We start from the raw sequence: 25,221 nt of genomic DNA, 5'->3' as shown, positions 1-25,221 counted from the left end.
GTCTCAAAAACAACAGCAACAACAGAATTTCTTGCTGAAACTTTACAAACTTGCCTCTATCTCTGCATTGCTCTCAACACAACATTCTTACTCCTACAGAACAGCTCAATAAGCTCCGAACAGTCAATGGCTTTTCTTGCCCCAAGTTCCAAAGTTCTTCTACAATCCTCCCCAAAACAACATGGTCATATTTGTCACAACAATATACCATTCCTGGTACCAATTTTTGTCCAAGTTATGGTTACCATTGTTGTGATGAAACACCATGACCAAAAGCAACTTGGGGAGGAGAGAGTTTATTTCACATTTTGCTCACAGTTCTCAAAAACAGTTCTTCATCAACAGCAGTGAGGGCAGGAACTCACACAGGGCGGGAACCTAGAGGCAGGAGCTGAAGCAGAGACCATGGAGGAGTGCTGCTTACCGGCTTGCTCCTTGTGACTTGCTCAGTCTGCTTTCTTTCTTTTTTTTTTTTTTTGGTTTTTCAAGACAGGGTTAACTGTGGCTTTGGAGCCTGTCCTGGAACTAGCTCTGTAGACCAGGCTGGTCTCGAACTCACAGAGATCCACCTGCCTCTGCCTCCCGGCTAATGAGCCTAATTGAGATTATCACCTATATAGCAATCTTTGAGCAAAACAGAAAAGCTCAGCGCTTGAATCCTAGCACTCACATCAAATGGCTCATACACACTTGTAACTTCAGCTCCTGGAGAGTCCAGTGCCCCTTTCTGTCTTCCTTAGGCACTGGCACAAACACAGGCAAAATAAATAAAATATGCTGGGCATGATGACTGTGCTTTTAGTCCCAGCACTGGAGAGGCAGAGGCAGGCAAATCTTTGAGTTCAAGGTCAGTCTGATCTACAGAGCTGGTTCCAGGACAGCCAGTGCTGTTACACAGAAAAACCCTGTCTCGAAAAGCCAAGAAAAAAAATGGTTACCTGTGACTGCAAAGCCTTTATTTGCTCTGGCCCTTTATAAAATTTACTGACTCCTTTTGTACAAGAGCCTCTTATGATTCTCCAAGAGACTTCGCTGTTTGTAAGAATCTTTACTATATTGCTTTGCAGCTACCACACCCCTCGAATGTTCTTCATTAAGTATCATTATATATTTTCTTTAGTTTGTGTAGAGTTAGACCCGTAGCCCTTAAGGCAATGGAGGAGGCTGAAACTGGCATTTGCAAGTGGATCTAACTACTGGGTTACAGTACTATCAATGTATTTGCTAGTCAGTGATGCAGAACTCCAGGCTTGTTTCGGGCTTCTGTGTACAGCCCAGTAGGAAATGGGAGGGGGAGATTGAGAAGGGGAGATCAGGAGGACAAATTGGGCTTCTGTGGGAGTGATAGTTAGACACAGGGTGGGCGTCCCAAAGGATCACAGGGACAATTTTCCCTCCCTAGTCCATTACATGCTATTAGTTTGATTACTCAGCAGAGGGGGCAGGTAGGTTGAGCTGCTATCCAGGAGAAACGTCCCTCCAAAGTCTATTCTGGCCTTGGTACTAGCATCATAATTTTGCAGATAAGGAAACTGAGGACAACGCTGTGACTTGACCAAGATCGCAGGTCTAAGTCCCTCTGTGTGTTGTCTGCAAAGAAGCCGTAACAATGCAAACATCACAGAATTGTGGCTTTCTGCAATGTGTGCCACTTAGCGAGTCCTTCTGCGCCCCTACCCATTTTCGCAGAATGTTAATAGCTAGCATTTGGAGATACTTCTTGCGTACCATGGTAGTGACTATTAACTCAGAAACTTCTCAACGCTTATCATCACTGTCATTTTGGCTGCCTGCAGCCACAGGCCTTATTAGTCTATAGCCATAGCCTTTATCTCAGACTAATCACCCGACTACGTCATCGCCAAGCGCAGCAGGAGTCCCCGAGATGTCCCTTCTGAACGTCCTCCTTCTTTGATTTGCTCTCGAATCAGTGCACAGCACGATCGATGCCAGTCCGTAGGGCTCCTAAAACGACAGGCCTGGAACTGAGAACGGCAGTCATCGCAATCAGAACAATGGCGGCAGTGGATGGGGGGGGAGTTGGGGGGGGGGGCGCAGCGCTAGGGGCAGATCCGGGTCTCGAACCAGTGAGTCATGCTTTGCGCAGGCGCAGAACGATCCGCGCTCGTCTATTAGGTGAACTCGCGAGAGGTGTGTGTGTGCCAGAGGCGTTGGAGGCGGACTAGATCCGCGCTGTGGGGTGGACGTGGGCGGGCAAATTAAAACGCTCAGCCCAATGGAAAAGAAGGGATCAGGTGCCCGGGGCCACACAGGTCGCCGGGAATTAGGCGGTGCGAGCCCAGGGCGGAGTTTGAGAAAGGGGCAGCGCTCAGTGAGTAGCGGGGAATGGGGACTGGGGGGTGGGGGGGAGGGGGAGATTGGCCAGCTTTGATGGCCGTGTGGAAAGGGGGCGGTGGCTTGGAACTGGCGAGGGAGCTTGGTTAAACGTTAGGCTCTGAGAAGGGGGTGGGGTCTAATGGATTCTGCTCAAAAGGGGCAGTCTTCTGAGCAGCGGGACGCGGTGAAAGGATCGGGTCGTGATCAGAAGGTGTGGAAGGTGCGGGTTCGGCCGGATAGGAGGTGGAGTTGAGTGGGTCTTTAAGGGTGGTGCCGAGGCCACCGCAGCCTGGCCTCGCAGTTTAGAAGGGTCTTTGATTGTCCGGGGAGATAGGCTGAAGAGGGCAGGTTGCGGAAGCCAAGCATTCTGGGCGAGGACGAGAGGTATGAAAGGGCTTGGGAAGTAGAGGGGTGGGGGGCGGTGATTGGAAAGGGCAGGTCTTAGAAGAGCCGGATTGAGCCTGGGATTACCTTGTTTAATGAAAAGGCAAGATGAGGAAGGAGAATCGTATAAAAGCAGCGAGGTCCAGGAGAACAGAAGACACCAGGTTTCCTCTGTGGCAGAAGATGGCCTAGAGGGGCGGGGTTTAGAAGGCACTGGTAGGGAACAGCATGTAGGATGCGGTCTAGAATGGGGGCGGGGCCTGGAAAGGGTTAGCGATGTGGGGTCCTCTGGATACTCCAAGGACCTCATCACCAACCTACACCCCTGCTAGAGCCGTTCCAAGAGCGAAGGCCCTTCAGCCATGACCTCCACCGGCCAAGATTCTTCTACCAGGCAGCGAAAGAGTAGGCACAATCCCCAGTCGCCCCCTCAGGACTCCAGCGCCACCTTGGTAAGGCTCCAGCCCGGCCCTGATGGGGGGGGGGGGGGAGCCAGCCAGCCATGTCCAGACTCTGATCTTTTTCTCTGATTGGCAGAAGCGAAGTGTTAAGAAGGGTACTGTAACCCACTCCAGCCCCAATCTAGCAGAGGTAAAGAAGAAAGGGAAAATGAAGAAGCTCAGCCAAACGGTTGAAGAAGACCTGATCGTGGGGCTTCGAGGGCTGGTGAGAGAATCCTGGCTGCAGTTTAGCCTTCTTTACCAAACAAAACAATGATTTTCCCCATGCTGGACAGTATGCAGTGTTTTCTCTGATTGGGGACCTGAATGAATCTGTGTTTCTTTCTTTGCCCCTGCAGGATCTGGACCCTGAGACAAGAGTATTGGTTGGTACTGGATTGGTGTTTGATGAGCAACTAAATGACTTCCACTGCCTTTGGGATGACAGGTGAGGCTGGGACCCCCAGATTGTCCCCCAGTAGAAAATTTACACATTTGCCTTCCCCTCCACCAAGCAAGAGTGAATTTGTTCTTATTCTGGCTCATAGTCTGGAGGCAGATGATTTAGGGAGGTAGGGATCATTCTTGAAAGAGTTTTGTTTTAAGCTATCTTATCTATCGATGTGTCTACTGTGTGCCAAGAGTTGGTGATCTATGTGAACAAAATAGAAAAATCGCTTCTCAGCTGATTGGTGAGTATGAGGGGGGAGGTCATTAAACAGCCAACAACAGTGTTAAGTTTTTTTTTTTTTTTTTTTTGGCTTTTCGAGACAGGGTTTCTCTGTGTAGTTCTGACTGTCCTGGAATTCGCTCTGTAGACCAGGCTGGCCTAGAACTCACAGAGAGCCGCCTGCCTCTGCCTCCCGACCGGCTAGCCTTAAATCTTTGGTGATAATCCTGTCTTAGCCTTCTGAATGCTGAGATGACAGGCATGAGTTACCTACCGCACTTGACTAGAAGTATTTATTAGAGGGCCCTAGACTAGTTAGCATGCAGAGTCACAGAGCCTCCCTTGAGAACGAGACAGTTATACTGAAATATACTTCTCATCTGCTCTACTTTCCAAAAGAATCTGCTTATTCCTTTTGGCTTTATGTTCAAAACATATTCGCTATCTGACTCTCATTGATCGGTCTCCCTGCTTCCAGTTTCCACATTGAAGCCTAAAAAATGTTTCAGACGATGTTCCCCTCCTTAAAATACTTCAAGGGCAGAGCATTGCTCTTAAGGTAAAGTCTGAATTCTTTATCCCGGCCTCTAAGGTTCCACGTGATTTGGCTCCACGTCACCCTTTGTGACCGACCTAGTCAGCCAGTCCTTATTTGCTTCAGTTCACTTCACCGACACTGGTCCTCTTGCTGTGCTTTCGGCGTGCTAGGCACCCTCTAGGCATGGGTCTTTACCCTTGATTGATCCCTCTTTTAACTGTCTTATCTTAGATATCTTACCAGCCTCTGTGATGGTCTGTTAATCATTGCACTAATATTTACAAATATAGTGGCTCTCCCCGATCCTGACCTAAAACTAACTCATGATGTCAAAAGCTTTTATTTATGGTCTCCGTTTGTTAAGGAGCTAGGGATACAGCAGTAAACCAAACTGCCTTCGAAGTCATCAAGAAAAGTGTCAGAGCAGGGCTGTGCAGAATAACTGAGCTGGGAGGGAGAGGAATGTTTGAGGGGAAAGGGTGTTGTCATTTTTTTAATACAACAGCCAGGGAAGGCACTGCTGACATTTGAATAAAAATACCGGGGGAGGGACATTAAGGGAGTGAGCCATGGAGTCATTATGGAAAAGAGTGTTCTAGACAAAAGAAAGTCTACGGACCTGACTGAAAGGTATATGTTCAATTGAAGATCAAGGAGACCATTACAGGTGAAATAAAGTGAAGGATGCGGCATGCGACAAGAAACAGGGACAGAAAAAGGATGGGGACACGGTTTTTAGGTCCTTCCAGCTCTAATAAAGATTTCGGGTCCTACTGGGAATGGAGTAGGAGCTACAAAAGGGTTTTGACTTTTCACCACTGACTGCCATCTACAGAAGGGGCTGTTGGGGGAGGGGGTGTAGAGGTAGGGAGGTTCTTGAGATGGCGACTGGCAGACAGCTCAGACTGGAGCTTCTGCTGGCGTGAATGGTAGCGGGGAGGAAAGTGTAAGACTTCAGAAATGACAAGAGGAAAGGCTAAATGGCACAGGAAAGAGGTGAACAGCTATGGGAGGCGAGCTGGGAGGTGTGGCTAAAGCAGACGTGGTTCATAGTGTCTTACTTGACTGGGTGGGTTATATGACTGCATCTCCACCTCCCCAGTTTCCCTGAATGCCCTGAGCGGCTCCATGCCATCAAAGAGCAGCTGATCCTGGAGAGCCTGTTGGACCGCTGTGTGTCCTTTCAGGTGAAGCCCCCCAGCATGCGGGTGGTGGGCAGGGACCTGGCAACACTAAGGCATAGCCTATGCTCTAGCCCCTTTATTCCTCATGTCTCCCCAGGCCCGGTTTGCTGAGAAGGAGGAGCTGATGTTGGTTCACAGGTGAAAACTTGGGAGCTTGGTAGGGTGGGAGGAGGATGCCCTCACCAGGACAGAATCCCATAGGCTCTGTGGCCGGCCTTGGGCAAGTCCCTGAGCCTCTCTAAATCTGTTACTGCTCAAAAACCTAACTTCCAGCCAGGTGTGATGCTGCATGCCCATAATCTCATTACTGGGATGTGAAGACAAGACAATCAGGAATTCAAGACAATCCTCAGCTATATAGCAGGTTCAGTCTGGGTTACATGAGACCCTGTCTGAAAAAGCCTCTAACCACCCTAAAGAAAAGAAATCTCAGTTTTTCAGGAGGGTCAATATGTGTGTCAGGTACCTGACAGCATCTAAGATCCTAAGCCTCTGATGGGCTAGTGTTCTTATAATGTGGTTAGTTAATTGATGGTGAATGTCTGGCAGAGTGATCAGGAGGCTCCTAGGGGGCTGTAGGAACTCAAAGGAAGAGGCCTGGTACAGTGTGGTTCACAGAAAACTAGCTTGGCAGAGAGTATCTGAGTTGAGCTCCAAGAGGCAAAAACGGGGGTGAATCCAATGAAAATAAGAGCTGAGGTGGGCTAGAGGAGAAATAGGAACCGTGGCCTACATCCCAACCAATCCCCTAGGTGGGCTGGAGGTCTGATTTGGCCAGAGACCTGGTTTGTAGAAGGTATGGCTGGGGAGGAAACAGGGCTCTCAGACCTATCCCCTATCTTGTGTCCCCAGCCTGGAATACATTGATCTGATGGAAACAACCCAGTACATGAATGAAGGAGAGCTTCGCATACTAGCAGGCACCTATGATTCCGTCTATCTGCATCCGGTATGCATGAGAACTGTGAGGTCAGGGTGGGGCAGCAATTCCGGGGTCTCCCATGTCTGTGCCAACTTCACTGTGGGAAGAAAGCTAAGTTGATAGGCCAGTCCTTTCTCATTTCTTCTCTTTGGCTCTCCACTGTCTCTAGAACTCATACTCATGTGCCTGCCTGGCCACAGGCTCTGTCCTCAGGCTGGTAGATGCGGTCCTGGGGGCTGAGATTCGGAATGGCATGGCTGTCATCAGGTAGGACTCTCAAGCATTTGACTTCTTACATTTTTATTTCATTTTATTTGTTTTTTTTTTTTTTTAAAGACAAGGTTCCTATGTCTAACCCTGGCTGTCCTGGCACTCGCTCTGTAGACCAGGCTGACCTCAAACTCAGAGATCTGCCTGCCTCTGCCTCCCAAGTGCTGGGATTAAAGGTGTGCACCACCGCTGCTACTTACATTTAAAAATAATCTTTCTACCTAATGGTGCATGGAGGTAATACTTTTGAGGTGGAAGGATCAGGAACTCAAGGCTAGCTTGAACTACATTGTAAATTTGAGGCCAGCCTGGGCTACATAAGCTACTTTCTCAAAAAATAAAGTCCTCTCTCAAATGTAAAATGTGTTATTTCGGGTACTATGTCTTCATATGGTCGAAGAGTCTCTTTGTTTAACTTTCTCTTTTTTTGAGACAGTCTCACTGTATTGTTTTGTTTTCCAGACAGGGTTTCTCTGTGTAGGGTTTCTCTTTGTCCTAGAACTGGCTCTGTGTAGACCAGGCTGGCCTCAAACTCACAGAGATCAGCCTGCTTCTGCCTCCAAAGTGCTGGGATTAAAGGTGTGTGCCACCAGTGCCTGGCATATGGGTACATTTTAATGGTTATTTTTAAATCTTTTTTGGTGAGAGCATTGGATTGGGGGTTGTGAAGCTTCAGAAGCCACAGTTACTCAGTTGCTGGCAGATTCACAGAATCTATGCCGAAAGAATTGGGAGTGCGGGAGGAAGACTCCCAAACCTGTAGCCTTCCCTTTTCTGCTTAGGCCTCCTGGACACCATGCCCAGCGCAGTCTTATGGATGGGTACTGCATGTTCAACCATGTGGCTGTGGCTGCCCGCTATGCTCAAAAGAAGCACCGCATTCAGAGGTCAGCACCAAATGACAGATGGAATTTGGGTACCATGGTCTAGGCTGTTCCTCCATATTTCACTTGATCCCTTGTACAAAACTCCTCTCTTTCCTGCTCACAGGGTTCTGATCGTGGATTGGGATGTGCACCATGGTCAAGGAACGCAGTTCACCTTTGACCAGGACCCCAGGTATATCCCAAGTCCCAGCCTAAATACTGGAGTCCTGGCTACTTGTTAGGCCCAGTCAGTCATAGGTGTTAGGAAGAAGGGAAGGGCGTTCATGTTCTTTAGGTGGCCGGGACTGAGGAAATGCGCTGCTTTCTGGTTGTCTGCTATCTCCTAATTTTACTCTGAAGCAAGAACTGTGGAGTTCCCATTTTACAGATGGTGAAACTGAACCTTACAGGTTACAATGTCATGCAGAGAAGTGAAAGAGGTGGGGTTTGAATTATAAGTATTTGGAGATCTTGTTTAACAATTTACCCCCGAGCTAGAGTGGACCTCAAATTAATACTTCATTTGTTTTCAATTATGACAGTACTTCAAACTGTTCTTTACTGTTAAATAGGAGGCTGGCAAGATGGCTCAGCAGGTAAAGGTGCTTGCCTGACAACCTGAGTTTGATCCCCAGGACCCACATGGTGGAAAGACAGAGAACCAACTCCTGCAAATTGACCTCTGACCTGCATATACATACCATAGCATGCACACACACACATACACATAAAATAAGTCGACACTTTAGGTTTTAGCCTCATAGATTTTTATGCATATGTAAATAGTCACCTTTATTAATAATATACTACCAATGTGATAATTCTCCACATGTTCATTGGCAACTTTATTTCATCTAACTATTGGGGATACTTGTACCATGTTGGTGCTACAAAGCATCTTATTCTTTGTAGAATATTTCATTGCATGGTTGTACTTCTGGTCAGTTAATCCTGGGACATTCAAGATACTTCCCAGTTTTTGCTAGTATAAACAATTCTACTATGAATAGTATTAAAATATATAATTTATATCTTTAGGTATATCTGCATAATGAATTTCTAATAATGAATTGCTGAGTCAGGCAGATCAACATGCTTTAAGATCTGGTACATACTGCCAAACTTTACTCCAGAAGGGTACCAGTTTATCCTCCTAGAGAAAATAATTAAGTCCTTGCCACTAGGGAGTATTATATTGTAAGTAGTAGTTGTTTTATGTGGCCCTTCCATCCAACTTATTACATTACTTGTGCTCTTGTGGTCCTTGGTCCTATCTAGATGCTTTTTTCTTTATTTTCTTTTTTGCTTTACTATTTTCCAGCACTTGGTGCTGATGATAATTGTATTTTTCGCTTCTTTCTGAGTTACCTGTTTTGTTCTCTGAAAGGCTTCCGGTTCTTCTCTTTTTCCCATATGGAATTCCACATGAACTCTAGGTCCTGTTAACTTCTCTTTAGCAGTGGGTTGGTATTTTACATCTGCAGCCTTACACCTTCTGTCTTTGCACATGTTCTTATATTAGATCTTTGATAATTATTTTTTCTGTTCTCTCAGACTCCTATTAGATATTAAACCTCCTGGCTTGATCCTTTATGGAATTTTGTTTTGTTTTGATTTAACTTTTTTTTGAGACGGGTCTAGCTCAGACTGGCCTCTAACTCTGTATATAGCTAAGGATGACCTATTGTTTTTAAGTGGGGGCAGGAGTCATTTGATAGTCCAGAGCCAGGGCAAGTATGTAGTTGTCTGGGATAATTGTCCCTTCCTCTCTGCCCATGAAGGCTACATGCTGACAACAGGTCTCAACTCTGCCTCTCCCACACCGCTGCCAGGGAACCCAAGACCTTTGCCACATCTGCCCCTCTAAATGGATCTTTTTTGTGTCTCTACTACATAGTTTCATCTAATCCACTTTATTCTTAGAGTTGTAACTTAATTTTTATTTCTCTACTCTGCCTTTTCAGTTCTGACTTCCGGCTCTAAACCCTCAATCCTAAGGGATTGTTTGGACTTTATTGCGTTCAACTCTTGATTCTCCTGCCTCCACCTTCTGAGTGCTGGGATTATACCATGTGCCACCAGGCCTAGTTTATATGACACTAGAGATTGAACCTAGGGTTTCATGCATGTTAGGCAAGCATTCTACCAACTGAGCTACCAACATCCACAGCCCTGTGTAGCTTTTTAAAAATAAATCTTTTTTAATTTATGTGTATGGCTTTTTGGCCTGCATGTATATCTGTGCCATGTGTTTGTCTAGTGCCCTTGGAAGCCAAAAGAGGGCGCTGAATCCCTTGAAACTTGATTTACAATTATGAGCTGCCATGTATGCTGAGAATCAAATGCAGGTCCTTTAGAAGAACAAAAATCCTCTTAATTGCTGACATCCCTCCTCCCCTATCCGGCTTATTTCATGTTTTCTATCTCTTTTTACTTTTGCTCAGTGTCCTGAGAGATGGCCTCAATTCTTTTTGTAAATCCTCCCTCTGAATTATGTACTCTTTTTTTTTTTCTTTTGAGATAGGGTCTTACTGTGTAGCCCAAACTGGCTTTGGTTCTTATTCTCTATTGTCCAGGCTGGCCTCCAACTTGAGATCCTCCTCCTCAGCCTACTAAGTGCTAAAACTGCAGACATGTGCCAACCTCTCTAGCTAGACATTCCTTTGATCAGCACAAGCATTTTGTTTCTTATACCCTCTCTTTGCTGAGCTAGTTTTTATAGAATAAGAATTAGAACTGGGTGGTGGTGGCACACGCCTTTAATCCCAGGACTCAGGAGACACAGGCAGGAGGATCTCTGTGAGTTTCACAAAGGACCACTGGGACTGTTCAAAAGAGAACCCCTGTCTCGAGCAAACAAAAAAAGAAAAGAAAAGAACTAATTAGAAGTGCCCTAAACATTCTATGTCCTTTCATTCCATATTGTTATGTCTCTTCATTCTGAGGCTAACTGAATTATCTTCGTGGTTCTTTTTTTTATATCAGTGCCTTTCCTCAAATGTCTACTTTTGGCTATTTATACCTCAAATTTAAGGGCTGTTCTTGGGGCCATCATGAGATTACTGTGCTGTGCTATTTATGGGTCTGTGTTCCTAAAAAGCATTTCCCCAGAATGGAAACAGAGGATGTCTGTTGATACAGATCTCAGGTTTAGGGACTGTGGGAAAAGATCCAAGCACTAGGTTGCAGTTTGCAAATACCAGGAAAAAATAATGTCTTTTTTGGGTGGAAAGAGGGCATACATCTTTGATTTAATTTTATTTTTATGTGTATGCCTAAGTGCATGTATGTGTGCCATGGGTATGCATGACTCTGCAGATCCCCTGGCACTGGAGTTAATAAAGGTGGTTGTGAGCTTCCATGTGGGTGTTTGGAACCGAACCAGGGTCCTCTACAAGAGCAGTAAGTGCTCTTAAGCAACATCTCTTTTTTTAATTCATCAGCCTTGATAAAGCTTTGTGTCACATCCCCTGGATCTGGAGTTATAGATAGGTGTGAGCCACCATGTGGTTGCTGGGAACTGAACTCAGGACCTCTGGAAGAGCAATCAGTGCTCTTAACCACTGAGCCGTCTCTCTAGCTCCTCATTTATTTTTCTAATTTAATCTCTGGCTCCTTCTGTCATCTCTGCTATTTTAATACTTAACTAATTTTCCTGTTTTTATCTTCTTAAGTTTTGTATTCTTTATTTTGTTTGTTTGTGGCTTCCTGGATTAAATGCTTCAACATTAATAAATTCATTGGCCATTTTATCATCCATATCTACACCTACTACTCCTATTTTATTTCTGCCTAAATTCTAATTAGCGATTATTTTTTAGAAAAGGTATAGCTCAGTGGCAGAACGGTTTTACACAGTTTAGATTTGGGTTCTATCCCTAGTATTAAAAAAAAAAGCATTAACCTCAATATCATGTCTGAGAAAATGAGCCTTGGCTGTCCTGGCACTCACTTTGTAGACCAGGTTTGCCTTGAATTTACAGAGATCTGCCTGCCACTGGGATTAAAGGCTGTTTTTCTGTTCTCTGAGGGGGGTTCTTGTGGAGTTGGGTTTTTTGGGTCTTTGCTTATTTACCCCTGAGGGCACTTACTCTCCAGTAGGTTCTCTTCCCTGCTCAGTACTTCGCTGAATGTTTAAAGTCAATATTTACCTGTCGGGGGGCTGGAGAGATGGCTCAGTGGTTAAGAGCATTGCCTGCTCTTCCAAAGGTCCTGAGTTCAATTCCCAGCAACCACATGGTGGCTCACAACCATCTGTAATGAGGTCTGGTTCCCTCTTCTGGCCTTCAGGCATACACTCAGACAGAATATTGTATACATAATAAATAAATATTTAAAAAAAAAAATATTTACCTGTCGGTGTCAGAAATTTTAAAATAATACAATTAAAGGCTAGAGAGAAGGGCTAGAGAGATGGCTCAGCAGTTAAGAGCACAGACTGTTCTTCCAGAGGACCTGAGTTCAATTCCCATCAACCATATGTTGTCTTACACCCACTTGTAATATGGTTTGGGCCCCTTTTTTCGCTGCAGGCATACACACAGACAGAATATTGTATACATAATAAATAAATATTTTTAAAAAAAGGCTAGAGAGAAGCTCAGTGGCTAAGAATACTGCTTGCTCTTCCTAAGGACCTAGGTTCTAGTCCCAGTACCATATGGCAGTTCTGTCTGGAACTTCAGTTTGAGGAGACCAGTTGCCTTTTTAATCTCCACAGGCACCGGGCACATACATGGTATACACAGACATAAAAGAAAGCCAAACACATAAAATAGTACAATTAAACAAACAAAACCAAATAATCCAGACTGGGCATGGTGGTTCTCCATGAGTTCAAGGCCAGCCTGCTCTGTGTAGCAAGTTGCAAAACAGCCAGAGTTATCTAGTAGAGATCCTGTATCAAAACCAAAACAAAAAATCCTCCTCTACCCACTCAGACCAGAGGTGCTTTGTGTTCTTGTTCTCTCCTCCATTACATCCCTACTGCAGTTTCCCCTCCATCCACCTTTCTCCATCCTCCCCATAGACCTCCCCTCTCCCCTAGATCCACTGTTCCTCAGTTTCCTTTCGGAAAAGAGCAGGATTCCCAGGGCTGTCATCTGAACACAGTAAGATGAGGCACAAACCTTCAGATTAGGGCTGAACAAGGCAACCCCATAGGAGGAAAAGGGTCCCATAAGCAGGCAAAAGAGTTAGAGACACTCTCTATTCCTCCTGTTAAGAGTCCTACCAAAAACTCCAAGCTAAACAACCACAGAGAATCAAGCATAGACCCATGCAGCCAGGTTCACTGATTGTTGCCTCAGGACTAAAGTTTTTTTATAAGGCTTTCATTCCCCAATTTCAAGATACTTTTTTCCAATTTTCAGTATCATTTTCTATTTTTTAAATTGCATAGCTATATTATTAGCATATGAAGATGTCTTTCTTGAATTAGTCTAGATTCTCTGCTCACTACTATTTCATTTCCTATAGAAAGGCTGCCTCAGACTCCTAGAACAAGGTGTAGTTGATCAGATAGATGGTAACAGGACAGATGGACAGATAATGATAGATACTCATTTTGTCTTCCCCTCACGCCCTCTGTGTACTTTCTGTTCTTTTAGTGTCAACCTGAATATCATGCCTTCTTAAGCTAGACTCTCTTCTTCATGTCTTTTTATTTATTTTTATTTTATGTGCATTGGTGTTTTGCCTGCACGTAAATCTGTGTGTGAGGTTGCCATGTGGGTGCTGGGAATTGAACCCAGGTCCTCTGGAAGAGCAGCCAGTGTTCTTTACCTCTGAGCCATCCGTCCAGCCCCCTCATTATGCATTTCTACCCAGAACATGTACATGTGTCTTGTCAGTTTGCACCTGCAGGTTTTATCAGTCAGAATATTTCCAGCATCAGTTTTGTGTGTTGGTCCCTCTCGCCCCTGTGGGCACTTTCTCACCTATGAAATAGCAGTAGTAGCTGGGTGGTGGTGGCGCATGTCCCAGCACTCGGGAGGCAGAGGCAGGTGGATCTCTGTGAGTTCAAGACCAGCCTGGTCTACAAGAGCTAGTTCCAGGACAGGCACCAAAAGCTACAGAGAAACCCTGTCTCGAAAAAAATCCAAAAAAAAAAAGAAAGAAAAAGAAATAGCAGTAGTAGAGGTGGCTTTGTGACATATTAAGGAAAAAGGACTGTCCTCACTGACTTCATGACAGCATCCTTCACTTTAGCTCCACACACAAAACCAAGTCCCATCTTTCCTCATTCCTGGCCTCTGCATCTCTCCAATTCTTTCATTGGAATCACTAAGTTCCCCAGCATGGACTTGAGGCTCTTTACAGCCCAAGCTGGCTTCTGCAAATAAGTTCCCCCAAGACTCCTATGGACCTCCAGTGCCATTATTATCTTGGAATAATAACATTGGAGGGAGCAATGAGAAGACATGACCTAGAGTTTCTCACAGGGTAATCATTGCCCAGGTTCTTGGGTCAACTCAGTAGCTCTTGAGACCTTGGACTTGAGTCTGAAATCAGGTGGACACTGGAGAGGCAGCAATATTTAGTGACAGGAGGGTTCTGGTGGGAGGTCAATGAGTATGTAGAAAAAAATGGGCAAAACACTGGGGGAGGATTAATGAATGGGAAAGTGAATAAATTGGTGAATGAATAGAAGGGTAAATAAATAGAAGAATTTGAGAGTATAGATTGGGAACTGGAAAAACTTATGAGAGGGACTGAATGGAATAGTTGGTAAAAAACAGCTTGTTGAATAAATCCCTGCAGGTGTAGGTTGGGAGCCTTAAGTTTGTCTTTTTCAATTCCTTTATTTTTTTTCTATGCTGGGGGCTGAGTTAACACATGCTATGCAACCCCTCAACATTTCTTTTCTCTGCCTCTAGTGTCCTTTATTTCTCCATCCACCGATATGAACAAGGTCGGTTCTGGCCCCACCTTAAAGCTTCTAACTGGTCCACAGTAGGTTTAGGCCAAGGCCAAGGATTTACCATCAATGTACCTTGGAACCAGGTCAGTGTCTTCCCACCTAAAGTGAGCCTAGTGCTGCCCTCCCACGGGCTCAAGAAAGGTGACTGTCATAGCATATTTCTGTGTCTGCAGGTGGGGATGCGGGACATTGACTACATTGCTGCCTTCCTGCACATCCTGATGCCAGTTGCCTTTGAGGTCTTGGAGAGCCAGAAAATTTGGGGGTGAGGGGCAACACTGAGGGGTGATGTTCTATGAAGGCAGGCGTTCTCACATAGTGTGTTCTTTCCCTCAGTTTCAGCCTCAGTTGGTCCTGGTGGCTGCTGGATATGATGCCCTCCAAGGAGACCCCAAGGTAAGGCAGGTTCTCTGGGGTATTCTCAGTTTCAGAGGAAAGTATTCTGAGCTTCATGTTCCCGTAGGGAGAGATGGCTGCCACTCCAGCAGGATTTGCTCACCTGACCCATTTGCTCATGGGTCTGGCAGGAGGCAGGTTGATTCTGTCCCTGGAAGTAAGTAACTCACTTTTATCTAACCCTGTAAATAAAAGGCTTAGAATTTTTATATTTTTTATTGTTTGTATATACACATACATACACTAAGCCATGGGTACCGTGAGTGGTGGTCTGAAGACAACTTGGGAGTTGGTTTTCTCCTTCGACCACGTAGATTCTTTTTGGGGATTGAACTCAGGTTATCAGGTTTGGTAGCAAGCCCTCTTGTCCTCTGATCCATCTCACTGGCACACTTGAAGGCCTAAGAACAGATCTTTTGGACCTTGGGGATGGAGTTAAAAGGTAGAATGCTTATCTGATATATGCAAGGGGTTCCATTCTCAGAACCACTAAGAACAAAACAAGAACTTTCTTTTATATAAGAAGTCCCTGGGGGCCGAAGAGATGCCTAGTGGTTGAGAGCACTTGCTGTTCTCGCATAGGACCTAGGTTTGATTCCCAGCATGGTGGCTTGCAACTATCCATAACCCCCGTTCCAGGAGATCTAACAGGCACACACATACACATATACAGGCTACACATTCATAATCATAAAGCAAAGAATTGATTAAAAAAATTTAATGGGATTATTTTGGTAAAGTTGTTCCTTGCTCAGCCTTACTACTTCATACGTCTTTTTGTCTCTATAATCACTTTACATCGCTGTCCCATGAATCAAATGATGTTACCCTTAAAATTTTGTGTCACTTCACATAGTATACGCCCAAATATTGTTACTGTTATCAATATCCTTCCCTGGTAATATCTGACCCTCTGCTTGCCCTCCCCCAATAACTCCTTCCCCAGGGTGGCTATAACCTCCATGCCCTGGCTAAGGGTGTCAGTGCATCACTCCACACCCTTCTTGGAGACCCTTGCCCCATGCTGGAGTCCCCTGGTGTACCTTGTGCAAGGTGAGCCTGGGAAAATGGGAAAGGAGAGCCCTTATTGCCTGCCTGGGGGCCATTTAATCACATTTCTGCTTCTCCCACCCCCAGTGCCCAGACTTCGATCTCCTGCACTCTAGAAGCCCATGAACCCTTCTGGGAGTTCCTTGTGAGATCAGGTGGGGAATGGGCACCATCAGCATCAGACATGGAATGAGCTATTGGGGCTATTCTCTTCCAGATTTCCTCTTGCTTTCCTGGGTTGCCTTGGTGGGTGGGGAGGGCTGTGTGGGTTTTAGGCCTTGTCTAGGCCATGTTTGTCTCGGAATATGATGGGATCCAGATTCAGGAAGTAGGGTGATCTGAGCCCCTCTTTCTAGTCGAGCCCCAGGAGGAAGATGAAGTGGAGGAAGACAAGGTAGAAGAGGAAGATGAGGGCCGCTGGGAGGCTGCTACGCTGCCACTGGATACATGTAGATGGCCAGTGCTGCAGGATCGCACTGGGCTGGTCTATGATGAAAAAATGATGAGTCACTGCAACCTATGGGACAAGTATGTCATCAGAGGCCTGGGTTAAGTGGTGGTTGGATCACTCACCTCAGTCACTAAACCCCTGCCCCCCCACTACTAGTCATCATCCTGAGACACCTCAGCGCATCTTACGGATCATGTGCTACTTGGAGGAGCTGGGCCTTGCAGCACGCTGCCTCATCCTACCTGTGCGGCCTGCCATGGATGCTGAGCTTCTTACTTGCCACAGGTCAGACCCTGTGCTGGGGTGGACCAGATGCAGGACTATAGGGAAGTTCTAGGAGTAGGGCCTAGGGCTCTCCTCCAAGGTGGGTAGAGCTACTGCTCACCTAGAGAGGTCCAAATTCTTATCTGGGGATATGCTTGTGGCTAGTTGTTCCTCTGTCTCTCCAGTGCCGAGTACGTGGAGCGGATCCGGGCCACAGAAAGGATGAAAACCCGGGAGCTGCACCGTGAAGGTTCCAGCTTTGACTCCATCTACATCTGCCCCAGCACCTTTACCTGCGCACAGCTTGCCACAGGCGCTGCCTGCCGCCTGGTGGAAGCTGTGCTTTCAGGAGAGGTGCGTCTTCTCTGGAGCCAGTGCAGTTGGACTGAAGAAATGAGGTCCTGAGATCAGGCCCTGAGGAAATAGAGAGGACCACCTACCCCTACTTAGGAGGACAGAGGCAGTGGGAGAGGTGCACCCCAGAGTGGGTATCATGGTAGCTGGTAGAGAAGACAGGAGAAAGGGAAGGGAGGAACAGAAAGGACAAGAGTGAGGGCCAGAAATCCAGTCTCGCTCCTCTCCCTCTGCAGGTTTTGAATGGCATTGCAATAGTGCGCCCTCCCGGACACCATGCAGAGCGGGATGCTGCTTGTGGTTTCTGCTTTTTCAACTCTGTCGCTGTAGCTGCTCGCCATGCCCAAGTCATTGCCGGACGTGCCCTGCGGTAAGGGCTCTCCAGAGACCCCAAAGCCTGATCTTGGAAGAAATCTGGACACTGCTTTCCCATTCAGTCTTACTTGACAGATCCATGGTACAGCCCAGGAGCTTTCATAGAAACAAGCAAGGGTCCACTGGGTAACACTTGACCACAGAAGGGACAGGAGGCTTGTGTTAGTGTCACCAGCCCATTCATTCATTTAGATGCTTAATAGACTAGGATCCAGGATATTACAGCAACATTCCTGAGCCTTGACAGGTCATTCTAACAGAACCCAAGCCTAGGCTCCCAGGGCTTACTCCAAAAGACTTAGGGTTTGGCATGTGACATTAGCCAACCAGGCCTGGAGTTCTATTCCTTAGTCAGTCCTCAGAAGTGTCTAGGACCTAGCCTCAAGTACTTGTTTCTGCCCATAGTAAAGCCCTTAGAAACCAAGATTGGGCTTTCAGTCTTAAAATGCTGGCCAATGCTTTCTCAAGATACTCATAGTCCTGCTACTTGGTAACAAATGCTTCTGAAGACCCCAGGAATCTAGGTAGCCAGAGCCCTCCTTCTCTTAGGGCTAAATGTCCTAGACTGCTAAAAGGAGCTGTTTCCCTCCCCAGGATCCTGATCGTAGACTGGGATGTTCACCATGGTAATGGAACTCAGCACATGTTTGAGGATGACCCCAGGTGAGGGATGGGACAATGAGCGGGAGTGTGCTGTGGGAGGGTGCTGAACCATCCTTTCAAGGCTGTTTGGAGTCCTTAGCTTGTCATGGCCGCCTTCTCATTTGATTCTCTCCCTGGCAGTGTATTATACATGTCCCTGCACCGGTATGACCGTGGCACTTTCTTCCCCATGGGGGATGAGGGTGCCAGCAGCCAAGTAGGCCGAGCCGCAGGTACAGGCTTCACTGTCAATGTGCCCTGGAATGGACCCCGCATGGGTGATGGTGACTACCTGACTGCCTGGCATCGTCTGGTACTTCCCATTGCCTATGAAGTAAGGCTCTGGTCATTATGTGACATCTGTGTAGGTGGCAGCACTATCTACCTCCTCAGCTTGTGTGTTTGACTACCAGATTATATGTTGGCAGTTGGGACAGGGGTGGCAGTGATGTCCTTATATATCTTTCTGACCATGCACATATGACTATGTGTAAGTACTCTCTCTATATGACGTTTTATATGTGAGCAGCTGTCTTGGCTGTATGTATATATGTGTGTGTGCCTTCTGGATGTCTGCCATCATGAGTGCATGGTTGTAAGGGCATCCATAAGGGATGCTGTCTCTGTGGAACTGTGTGTACAAGGGAGGCAGGAGATGAACACGTGTGTAATGTTGCTCAGTGACTCTTATCTTTATGTGATATGTGTGATGCTGTATGCCACTGAATGCTGCTGCATTGTGCTTGCTAGCCTGAGAGAGACGCTCTGAATGTGGGAGGCTGGACAGAGATCATCATCCCTGTCTGTTGGACTGGGTCTGGATGTCTCTGTTGGGTCTCTCTGAGTGCTCTAACTCAGGGGTGGCCTAGCTGTGTGTGAACTGGAGGCAGGACCAATGGCATATGTGTGACTGACTCCATAAGGACGCAACTCTGCAAGTCTGGGCGCAGGAGTGTGCTTTTAGATTTGCATGCATATGGTTGTGCTCAGGGGGCAGAGACTACCCTTTGTGTCTGTGCAACTATGTGCAAGTGATTGCTTCCTGTGACCATGAACAGGGTGTGTCTGACCATTCTAACTGTAGTGACTGTGCTGTACATCATTGTGCCTATGCAGAGGTGGCCGTGTCTTATTGTCCCCATGAGAAACCAAGTATATGTGTGTGCCTGGTATGATTTGCAGCCCTGCCAGTGTGGGACTGTAAGATTGCGAGTGGGGTGTATGACATTTGTATTAGTATATATTATTTGTAGAAAAGCCTGCATCATGTGCCTGTGTGTCCCATATTTGACCCTTGTGTGTGTGAGAGAGGACATGTCTCTGTCTCTCTGTTTCTCTTGTCACTATCTCTTGCCATCTGAGTTTCCATGTTTCTTGGTCTCTGTGATCCATATCTATCTCATGACTCTACCTCATGCCCCCTTCTGTCAATTTACAGTGTTTACAATATCTTTTTTAAAAACTTTTATTTCTATTATGTGTTTGGATGTTTTGCCTGCATATATATTTATGTATCACATGCATGCCTGGTACCCATGGAAGCCAGAAAAGGGCAGCAGAGTTACAGACAGTTGTGAGCTGCCATGTGGGTGCTGGGAATTGAACCCTAGTCCTCTAGAAGAGCAGCCAGCTCTCTTAACCTCTGAGCCATCTCTCCAGCCTCTGTCTCCCAAGATTGTGAGTTTCCGGCAGGTATACCCTTATCTCTAACAGGCTGGCCATGTCTGTTTCTGCTGGGTTCTCTGTCTTCCACTCCTTATTTTCAGATCTCTGTGCTCACATCCTCTGGTTTCTAACCTGCATTTTCATGCTTTCATTTGCCCTCATTCTCATCACTTACTGCCTACCTAAGCTTTATGCCCATGTTTCTCTTCTCTGATTACTGCAGTTTAACCCGGAACTCGTACTGGTTTCTGCTGGCTTTGATGCTGCACAAGGGGACCCACTGGGTGGCTGCCAAGTGACACCTGAGGGTTATGCCCACCTTACTCACCTACTGATGGGCCTTGCCAATGGCCGCATTATCCTCATCCTCGAGGTAACTCTCTTGATCCCTCTTCCCAGGGTAGGAGGGCAGTTTGGAAAAGTTGGCTCTGTTGGTCTTTCAAGTTTGCTTGGCAAAACAGCACTGTGAGGCAGTCTGTTTAGATCATTTCCCTCTCAAGGTCAGGGGATCTAGCTGGCTGTGATGGTGCATACCTATAACCCCAGCACTTGGGAGGAGGAGGCAGGAGGATGGGGTCATCCCCAGGTATGTATCAAGTTTGAGGCCAGCCTGCGCTCCATGAAACCCTGTTTCAAAAGCCTTACCCCCCCAAAAAAAAACCAAATTAGAGAATTGAATGGAATAGTAACTAGTCTGAGGTCCCACATTTAATAACGGCAGAATTGAGACAAGCATTTGCCTCTGAGGGGCTGCTGTTCCCCACATATGAATTGCTCCTAACATGTTAGAGAGACAGAGTATAAATTCACTGACCTTTTAAAGTGACTGGTGCCTCCAGCCTTGTTCCTGGGTTTCCTGATCTACAGATGGGGCCGTCTAAGTAAGGTGGCATTCCTGGCATCCAGTGTGTGCTGGAAAGATGCTCTGTCATCTACTGTTACATCTTTCGGACATTAACTTAACCTTCTCAGCAAAGTTGGGTGCCATTTTTGTAGATGAGGCCAGTAAGTCCCAGAGAATCTTAACTGGCTTATGCAATATCCCACTTAGGTTTGCACAGTATTTCTTATGGAAGGTTCAGGATGTTGGTTAGGAACAAGAGCTAGGAACAGAAAGAGCTGGTGTTTGTCTGGCATGTACCAAGGGCCTAGGCGCAATTCCTTGGTCACACCCCCAACAACACAAACTATTTGGTGAGCCCAGGTTCAAATAACAGCCCTGTTTCTTCAATTGCTGGGACCTCAAACAAGTCGTCTAACTGTGCTGGGCCTTGCTTCCCATATGTGTGAAAAGAATAGAAGTTTCGATCGAGCGGGAAGAAACTCTAAAGTTAGGGGATCACATAGAATATTAGTTGTTCCTGTCCCAGGTCACAACAGGAACTCTTTATGGATCTGCCATGTTCGTTTGTGTGGGTCAAATCTCTGCTATCTATGATGTGAGGTCAGAGGTTCCTGAACACTGTGGCATAAGGGCGCACTTCTGTATAGATTGAGCATCTGTCATTGTGAGGATTGTATTAACATACATAAAATATTTAAAATGGGGTCTAGTGCCGGGCAGTGGTGACACACGCCTTTAATCCCAGCACTCGGGAGGCAGAGGCAGGCGGATCTCTGTGAGTTCGAGACCAGCCTGGTCTACAAGAGCTAGTTCCAGGACAGGCTCCAAAACCATAGAGAAACCCTGTCTCGAATAACCAAAAAAAAAAAAATAGGGTCTAGCTCACAGCAAATAACAAATGTAAGCTATTGTTTATTAATACTGTTACTAGTATTGCTATTGTTGTCTTGCACTTGACAGCACAGTTTACATTCCCCCAACAGCCACCTCGCACAGTGAGTGCTGCCCAGCGTACAAATGTGTGTTAACACTCATTTTTCTCTGGTACCACCCTCTAGAACAAGGAGGAGAACAATTTGGAGAGCCAGGATATCTAACCCTCAATTCCCCGATGAACCCTCATTGAATCCTTCCCTCTCTTTTACAAAGGGTGGATACAACTTGGCATCCATCTCTGAATCTATGGCTGCCTGCACCCATTCCCTCCTTGGAGATCCACCACCTGCACTTACCTCACTGCAACCTCCACAGCCAGGAGCCCTGGCCTCAATCACTGAGACCATCCAAGTCCATCGCAGATACTGGCGCAGTTTGCGGATGATGAGTGAGTGGCCAAATGGTGGGGCGCATGCCCTTAATCCCAGCACTTGGGGGACAAAGGCAGGCGGATCTCTGTGCGTTCAAGGCCAGCTTGGTCTACAGCCAAGGCTACACAGAGAAACCCTGTCTTGGAAAACTTAAAAAGGGGGGGAAAAGGAAAGAAAAGGAAAAGCAGAATGAATGATAGCCAGGTGGTGGTGGTGCACACCTTTAATCCCAGCACTGTTTAGGAAGACAGAGGCAGGCAGATCTCTGTGAATTCAAGGCCAACCTGGGCTATAAGAGCTAGTTCCAGGACAGGCTCCAAAGCTACAGAGAAACCCTGTCTCGAAAAAAAAAAAAAAAAAAAAAGAATGAAAGAAAATTGAAAATAATAAGGGAATTCAGAAAAGGGAGAGTAAAGGCAGGAGAGGGGTGGTATTCACACTCACGTGTCTTTTCCATCATTCCAGAGATGGAGGACAAGGAAGAATGCCCCAGTTCTAAGCCTGTCATCAAGAAGCTGCCCAAAGCAACCAATCCTGTGTCAGCTAAGGGAACGGCCACACCTTCTGGAAAGGGTGCAGAAGCAGGCATGAGGAAGACTGCAGCAGCAGCATCTGCAAAAGAATCTCCGCCAGGCCATACTAAGTCAAAGACGGCTAAGACCGTGCTTGCTCAGGGCCAGTCCTCAGAACAGGCTGCCAGAGGAGCTTCACTGGACCAGGCCACCTCAAAGGAGACTTCTGTGAGAGGAACCACAATGGACCAGCATGCCTCAGCAGAAACCATAAAAAATACGCCTAACCAGAACACCATCGAGGATCCTGTGGGAGAAACTGAGCCAATCCAAACTCCCCAAGCCTCGTGCGCAGACAAGCAGACTACAGAAGCTTCCCCTGTGCAGGGAGCCACAGCCCAGCTGTCCCCAGACCCAGTGAGCAGTGTCAGTGGGCGTCTCAGCACTTTGAAACTAAACAGTGCAGCTCTGGTAAACTCTGCCACGCCTGGGAAGAGGGTGGGGGAGTGAGAACTGGGCATTCTCAAATACATCTTTTCCTTCTGTTTCTAGGAGGTCTGTGACTATGAGGCGGACCTTCTAGGAGAAGCAGCTGGAGGGCAGGACATGAACAGCTTGATGCTGACACAAGGATTTGGGAACTTTAATGCCCAGGTGAGCTCAGGGAGAGCCTGGGGTTCTGGCTGCTGCTTCTTGTCTATTCACGCCTCCAGATAGGAGCACATGATGTATGTGGAGAGGTGGAATCTTTTCCTTACCCGGTTTTACCTACCCACTCTAGGATGTCTTTTATGCTGTGACCCCACTATCTTGGTGTCCCCACTTGGTGGCAGTATGCCCCATTCCTGCAGAAGGCCTGGATACGGCCCAACCATGTAAGACCTGTGGGACACTCCAGGAGAACTGGGTGTGTCTGACTTGCTATCAGGTATGGAGCAAAAAAAAGGGAATTGATCAGGTAGAAGTTGGCTCAGCAGCAAACTTGAGCTGGCGCGGCTCTCACACACACCCTTCCGCCGCAGGTGTACTGCAGTCGCTATGTCCGTGCCCATATGGTCCACCACCACGAAGCCTCTGAGCACCCGTTAGTCCTCAGCTGTGTTGACCTGTCTACCTGGTGTTATGTCTGCCAGGCTTATGTCCACCACCAGGTGAGCCTGGGAAGGGTGGTTAGCCCATGGACACCGGGCCCTGTCCCTCTCCACCTCATATCCCTTCTGTCATTTGGTAAGAGGAGAATACAGAGCCCTTTGCAGGGCTGCCCCGTGGGTATTGGCAGGGATCCGTAGTCTGAGATGCAGTAGCTGAGGGCTTCAGTGGTAACAGCCTCTTTGTGGTTACAGTAGAGCCACATTCACCTACCTTGTCCCTGCTTTTTCCTCAGGATCTCCAGGAAGTGAAGAGCGCTGCTCACCGGAGCAAGTTTGGGCAGGACATGCCCCACTCACACTAAGTCCCAGAACATGCTGCTGCCTTCTGAGGCCCCAGACAGCAGCTTAGTACACTGCAACCTGTACCTTGAATGAGGGTGACCTCACTTGAACCCATCCTAAATATCCTTTGTACAGTGCTTACTTAAGTGCACATCCTTTTAAAAGGACTTAGAATGTTCAGTTGTAAATCTGCCCCTGCTCACTGCCTGCTCGAGGAACATTACTGTTCTACCCCAGAAGGAAGGAGGGACAACTTAGGAGCTGAAATCACAAGGATGACATGGAAGGGTACAACTGGCAGTTATAGCAGGCTTGCATATTTAATAAAGTTTAAGTTGTTACAAAACCTGAAGAAAGCTTTTTTTTTTAATTAAAAAAAAAACCCTCATTCCCAGCCACCACAGCTGACAAAAAAGGGAGGGGAGAAGAAAGCGGTGGGGTGGAGGGATTGTCATCAAACGAACTGTCCATCCATCACCCCCCAAAAAATCTCAAATTGAAGCAGGCAGCTAGATTGGCTCTATTGGAAATTAAATAATATAATTCATGATAAAATGATTACCTACCACAGAATAGGAGTCTCACCAGGCATGGTGGTGACACAAGCCTTTTATCTCCAAATGGGAGTCAGAAGCAGGTGGAGTTCTGAGTTCAAGGCCAGCCTGGTCTACAGAGCAGAGTTCTAGGTCAGTCAGAGCTACTAAAGACGCAGACAACTAAAGGGTCTCAGTCTGTCCCAGCTGAACTCTAGGGTGAGAAGACTGAAAACTGTCAGAAAGTAGTGTCAGTGTCACTGTGCTTGCCCATCACTCATTGACTTGCTGGTCACCCAGGGAAGAGTCACTCTTAGATGTAGCAGTTATGAGTGGTATCCCGAGGGGAAGATGGTCGTGCCATTTACCAGAGTTGGATAACTGAAGGACTTTTCTGGACTTTAATTCCACATCCGAAAATTACTTTGGCTGGTGTTTAGGAATTTTGTTGATTGCCACCTTCTGATTCCAAAGACTGGGCTACTCAAGAAGACAAGGGCAGCTCTGCACCCCACCCCTTTTAGATAGTGTCTCCTATGAGTCAGACTGATTTCACACTCTGACCCTGGACATCCTTTTTAAATTTATTTGTATAAATGTCTCATCTGCATGTAAGTCTCTGCACCATGTACATGTCTGGTGCCACAGAGGCCAGAAGAGGGTGACAGATCCCCTGGAACTGGAGATGGTTTTGAGTCATTGTGTGGGTGCTGAAAATCTAACCTGTGTCGTGGAAGAGCACCAAGTATTTTTAATTCCTGAGCCATCTCTCCAGCCTTAACCTTGTACTTTGAAGCCTTCTGCTTCCACCTCCCTGATGTTGGGATGACAGCAGGATGCTACTTCATATGTTCTATGCAGT

General features: G+C 46.7%; 1 protein-coding gene and 1 long non-coding RNA gene across 9 annotated transcripts in view; one reads left to right on the top strand and one right to left on the bottom strand.

Moving 5' to 3' along the window:
• The window catches only part of LOC126512904 (uncharacterized), a 59,572-nt gene extending 56,574 nt beyond the window's left edge, over positions 1-2,998 (bottom strand). For 2 of the 3 annotated variants that reach the window (XR_007595186.1, XR_007595184.1), the window contains exons 1-2: positions 2,809-2,998; positions 1,847-1,965 (exon numbers count right to left, since the gene is read on the bottom strand). This is a non-coding gene — a long non-coding RNA (uncharacterized lncRNA). Of the gene's footprint in view, positions 1-1,728; positions 1,966-2,808 lie in introns of all 3 variants that reach the window. The other variant, XR_007595185.1, reaches the window with a different exon arrangement.
• On the top strand, positions 2,178-23,884 carry Hdac6 (histone deacetylase 6). Of its 6 annotated transcripts, none has more exons than XM_050160887.1 (29): positions 2,178-2,332; positions 3,054-3,173; positions 3,262-3,387; positions 3,521-3,609; positions 5,472-5,556; positions 5,651-5,691; positions 6,406-6,502; positions 6,645-6,742; positions 7,528-7,632; positions 7,736-7,804; positions 14,490-14,616; positions 14,707-14,772; positions 14,870-14,929; positions 14,997-15,086; positions 15,876-15,982; positions 16,067-16,134; positions 16,336-16,507; positions 16,587-16,715; positions 16,880-17,048; positions 17,285-17,418; positions 18,018-18,086; positions 18,207-18,399; positions 19,954-20,103; positions 21,724-21,898; positions 22,347-22,864; positions 22,946-23,047; positions 23,175-23,321; positions 23,416-23,544; positions 23,778-23,884. In XM_050160887.1, exons 1-29 carry the CDS (start codon positions 2,237-2,239, stop codon positions 23,844-23,846), a joined length of 3,600 nt encoding a protein of 1,199 aa, XP_050016844.1. In that variant the 5' UTR covers positions 2,178-2,236; the 3' UTR covers positions 23,847-23,884. The 6 variants fall into 6 exon arrangements, with proteins under 6 accessions (XP_050016844.1, XP_050016843.1, XP_050016847.1 ...); XM_050160886.1 differs by having other exon boundaries at positions 2,179-2,332; positions 3,259-3,387; XM_050160890.1 differs by lacking the exon at positions 2,178-2,332 and adding an exon at positions 2,408-2,548.
• Positions 23,885-25,221: the final 1,337 nt, after the last annotated feature.

This window comes from Alexandromys fortis, unplaced genomic scaffold (genome assembly GCF_014885135.2).
Source record: "Alexandromys fortis isolate MF-2015 unplaced genomic scaffold, M_Fortis_MF-2015_v1.1 scaffold_83, whole genome shotgun sequence".
Classification (NCBI taxonomy): domain Eukaryota; kingdom Metazoa; phylum Chordata; class Mammalia; order Rodentia; family Cricetidae; genus Alexandromys; species Alexandromys fortis.
The sequence above is the reverse complement of the archived record's forward strand: the minus strand, read 5'-3'. Positions and strand labels throughout refer to the sequence as shown.

Coding starts and splice junctions, on each gene's coding strand:
- Hdac6 (XM_050160886.1), top strand. CDS start 2,237: ATGGAAAAGAAGGGATCAGGTGCCCGGGGCCACACAGGTCGCCGGGAA. Junction 14,930..14,996: donor CCCTCCAAGGAGACCCCAAG/GTAAGGCAGGTT, acceptor ATGTTCCCGTAG/GGAGAGATGGCTGCCACTCC. Junction 23,322..23,415: donor TGTGTCTGACTTGCTATCAG/GTATGGAGCAAA, acceptor CTTCCGCCGCAG/GTGTACTGCAGTCGCTATGT.